The sequence below is a fragment of the Mobula hypostoma genome, chromosome 4, assembly GCF_963921235.1.
Source record: "Mobula hypostoma chromosome 4, sMobHyp1.1, whole genome shotgun sequence".
Classification (NCBI taxonomy): Eukaryota; Metazoa; Chordata; class Chondrichthyes; order Myliobatiformes; family Myliobatidae; genus Mobula; species Mobula hypostoma.
In genome coordinates this window covers 194,521,387-194,525,908 of record NC_086100.1, presented here as the reverse complement: position 1 = coordinate 194,525,908, position 4,522 = coordinate 194,521,387, and the positions used below count along the sequence as shown (strand labels likewise).

The following is a 4,522-nucleotide window of genomic DNA, read 5'->3' as shown; positions in this document are numbered from 1 at the left end:
GTATCCTTGGACGCTAAAGCTCCCAGCTATGATCTTCTTTCAGCAATGACTCAGTGATGCCACAATGTCATACCTGCCAATCTCTAACTGCGCTGCGAGATCATCTACCTTATTCCACATACTACGTGCACTCAAGTATAACGCCTTCAGTCCTGTATTTATTGCCTTTTTCAATTTTGTTCCCATGTTACACTGATGGCAATTTTGCCTTTTCATCTTCCTCACAGTTTCTCTTCACATTGCATTAACTTGTAAACCAACTACTCCATCCTCAGCCCTGTCACTCCGGTTCCCACCCCCTGCCAAATTAGTTTAAACCCTCCCCAACAGCTCTAGCAAACCTGCCCACAAGGATACTGGTCTCGGTTGGGTTCGGGTGTAACCTGTACCTTTTCTACAGGTCACACCTCCCCCAGAAGAGCTCCCAATGATCCAGAAATCTGAAACCTTCTCCCTTGCACCGGTTCCTCAGCCACTCATTCATCTGTACTATCATCCTATTCCTGCCCTGACTAGCTCGTGGCACTGGGAGTAATCCAGACACACTACCTTGGAGGTCCTGCTCTTCAACCTTTTCCATAACTCCCTATACTCACTACTCGGGACCCCTTCCTCATTCCTACCTACGTCATTAGTACCAATGTGCACCACGCCCTCCGGCTGCTCACCTTCCCTCTTGAGGATCTTCTGCAGCCGCTCTGAGACGTCCTGGACCCTGGCACCTGGGAGGGAACTTACCATCCTGGCTTCCCTTTCATGGTCATAGAATCTGCTGTCTGCCCCTCCGAACTATCGAGACACCTATCGCTATCGCTTCGCCTGACTTTACCCTTCCCTGCTGAGTCTCAGAGCCACTGGCCTGGCTGCTGCTGTGCTCCGATACATCAGCACCCACCCCACCCCAGCAGTCTCCAAAGGGGTATGCCGGTTGCTGAGGGGAATGGGCACTGACTGCTCACTCCTGGTGGTCACCCGGCGACCATCTCCTTGAGTTGGTTTGACACTCGTGCTCTCATAGCCCAGCTTGTGTTTGTTGGCCCACACACAACACAGGAGAGATCGTGATTAGAGACAAGTGCTCAGGAACACACACACACACTGCGAGGCCACGAGTTCATCTTATTTTGCAAGAGGTCCACTCAAAAGTCTGATAACAGTGGGATAGGTGCTGTCCTTAAACTTGGTCGGACATGCTTTCAGACTTTTCTACTTTCTGCCCAATTGGAGGGTGCAGAAGAGAGCATGTCAGGGGTGAGAGGCTGGGGTCTTTCATGATGCTGGCTGATTGACTGAGGCAGAGAGAAGTGTAGATGGAGTCTATGGAGCAAAGGCTGGCATCTGTGATGTGCTGAACCGTGTCCTGTGGTCACGTGCAGAGCAGTTACTAGAAAACTGTTATGCATCCAGATAGAATACACATGCATGGAGATTTGTGTGTGTGTGCAGATATATTTCTGTGTGATTCTGCTCTGCAAATGAGGAATTCAAGGCCCGTTATCTGTGAGTCTGAGAGTCCACTGGCGGCTGAAGGCTAGAAAGGGGCTGTCCTGGGGTTGGTGGACTGTGGATGGATGGGAGGGAGGAACAGGGTGTGTTCTGCTGTTGCTGTTTTGTTGCTTGTTGTTGTTTGTGTTGTTCTGCTGAGCAAACTGGGCACACTCTTTTGGCACTGGAATGTGTGGTGACACTTGCTGGCTGCCCTCAGCACATCCTTGGATTGTGTTGGTTGTTAACACAAAGGATACATTTCACTGTACGTTTCGACGTACGTGTGATGAATAAATGAATCCGAATAGGAGTTTGTGTATTTTCATTTCAACACTAATGTGCTTGTGTTTTGAATGGGGGGGGGGGAGGAGAGAGGGAGAGAGGGAGAGAGGGAGAGAGGGAGAGAGGGAGAGAGGGAGAGAGGGAGAGAGGGAGAGAGGGAGAGAGGGAGAGAGGGAGAGAGGGAGAGAGGGAGAGAGAGAGAGTGTTTGTGGGTGTGTTCCCTGCCACTTACAAAATCTCCTCTGTTGTGTGCAAAACAACAAACAACTTGGATATGAGGGCACGTGTGTCAGTCAAATCCACTCAAGTCGAGCTGAAGTGCAAATTTAATTCTCACTTACCTGTGCTGAACTTTCCCTGTTCTGCATTCTGTTAATGTTTTATCGGGTTCGATGCCCTGTGTAATGATTTGATCTCAATACAAGACAAGCTTTTCACTGCATCTGTGTACACGTGACAATAATAAGCACAAAGCAGTTCTGATATATAAATAACAATAAAGATAACGAGTCCTTTTGAATGGTCTCGGCCTATAAGGTCGATTGTTCATTCAATTCCATTGATGCTGCCTGACCTGTTGAGTTCTTCCAGCATTTTGAGTTTATTGCTTTGGATTTCCAGCGTCTCTTGTGCCGCTAATTCCGATTCCAAGACACACTCCAGGTGACTTTATTTCAATGAGCCCCGTGCCTCATTTTCCGACTCTCCCTGCAGGAATGCGTCCAGATCATAAAGCTGATTGACAGAAGGTGCTCCGCCTCTCTGCCTATAAACACAGAGTCTCTTTGAGCGCTGGAGTTGAGGAGCTAGGAGCGGCAGGAGGGAGAGAAAGAAAGAAAAAAAAGGAAAGAAAGAAAGAAAGAAAGAAAGACAGACAGACAGACAGACGAGCTTTGTCTTGTTTCTTTTGCCCGTCTTATGCTCAGGAGCCCGGTTAGAATTGGAAGAAGCCAGTATTTGCCATGGATTTCCTGAACGCCAGTTACCTGCGACCAGGCGGTGGTTACGACTGCACCTTCAACTTTTGGAATGACTACTTGGGTCTGTCGACACTGGTCACGAAGAACCGCCGCAAGGGACCCGGGTCTCCCAATTCCATCACCGAGTCCCTGAAGGCCACTCTCGGCTTGAGCGACCCCACTTGTCCTTGCCTGGACAACGGTAATGGGTTGCTGGACTGTTGCTGTTCCGCTAGCGCCGGGAGAGGCTTCCTAGATCTGGAGGAGAACTTCCCCCTTTTCAATTCCTTCCCGCCCCTACCCCCTCTCCGCGGGCAGCTGGAACCCGAGATGCTGCTGGATCCCTTCGGCTCCCTGGACCTACTCGGACCAGACAGGAGGGCTTCCAAGAAGCCGGGCAGCCGAGCCAAACAAGAGCCCAGGATCTGCGTTTTCTGCCGGAACAACGGTGCCCCCGAGGACGTCTACGGATCCCACGTCCTGAAGACCTCCGACGGCAGAGTGGTTTGCCCTATTCTCAGGGCGTACACTTGCCCCCTGTGCAACGCTAGCGGGGACAACGCGCACACCATTAAGTACTGCCCCTTCTCCAAAGATCAGCCCCCGCAGAGAGCGCTGAAAGGGAGCAGGGCGGTAGGAGGGGGCAAGAGGGTTAAGGTCTTCTAGGCTCCTGGAGGTCCACGCAGTCGGGGATCGTGGTTGACCCCAGAAACTTTTCGTCAAGTATAAGCTGACTACAAAATCAACTCTGAACATCTTCTAGATCTTAACCCTGATGGATTTTTTTAAAAAGGAAAATCCTGCTTTGTTTTGCTTTGGAAGTTTCTTTAATGGAAGCAAAAACTTTTTTTTTCTCTCTTCCTTGTAGAATTAGATATATTTTGGAAGCGAGAGATAGTGATATGAGGAAAGATCTTGTGTTTCATTGGGATCCAGTCTTTAAACAGTACCCCTCCGCCGTCGTCATCCTTGCACAAACCTCTGCAGAAAGTTGGACGAGTTTTTTTTTTGTAGGAATTTTGGAGTTGAGACAACATTTAAATCGAGCTCTTACGTTGCAAAGAAGGAATTCGAACTGTCGCTCGGTCTTATTTCAGGAGAAGCAGTTGCCTAGTTTTAAAGCGCTTTTTAAAAAGAAAACTTCAGAAGATTTATCGACGTGGAATCAAATATCTTACCGGATCTACGGAGTTCCGACAGGCAAGAGCTTTCTTTCCTGTAAACCCTCGGCGATCAGTTCGACTGAACACGAGTTTTGCCTGCGAATTATTTTAATATATAATTGAAAGTACTAAGAAGGGACATGAGGTTTCATTTGGAGGTAATCCGACTCTCTTTAGGACCTGGGGGAGGGGTGCGAGGGGAGTAGACACTGGCGTAATGTTTACCAATTCAGTCTCTTCAGCCGAATTAAAGCAAGGCTGACACTTTAATGTAAGGACGCTCAAGATGTTGTAAAGGTCACGACATTAATTTTAAAATCCAATGTTCCATTTTGTTTTAGTTCTGTCCAAATGTACGGAGGGAAAACATTTAGTGAATGTACATTTTTTTTTACCAGTTGGAATTCTTTTCTACCGGGACTGCACAGATGAGTTTCCCGAGTTATTATTTTCTCTTAATTTACCAAAGCAGATTTACAATTTCTAGAATTATTTGTAAATAAGTACTTGTGTGTAATGTATATGAAATACTTGGAGGGGGCTACCTCAAGAATGTTAATGCTTCGGACGTTCATTTAAGTTTGTATGAAAATAGTCGAATATCAATCATTAAAATAACCAATTTATAAA

General features: G+C 47.6%; 1 protein-coding gene across 1 annotated transcript; it reads left to right on the top strand.

Moving 5' to 3' along the window:
* Positions 1 to 2,589: 2,589 nt before the first annotated feature.
* On the top strand, positions 2,590 to 4,522 carry nanos1 (nanos homolog 1). Its single transcript, XM_063045148.1, has one exon. The coding sequence runs from the start codon at positions 2,733 to 2,735 to the stop codon at positions 3,393 to 3,395; it is 663 nt and encodes a 220-aa protein (XP_062901218.1). The 5' UTR covers positions 2,590 to 2,732; the 3' UTR covers positions 3,396 to 4,522.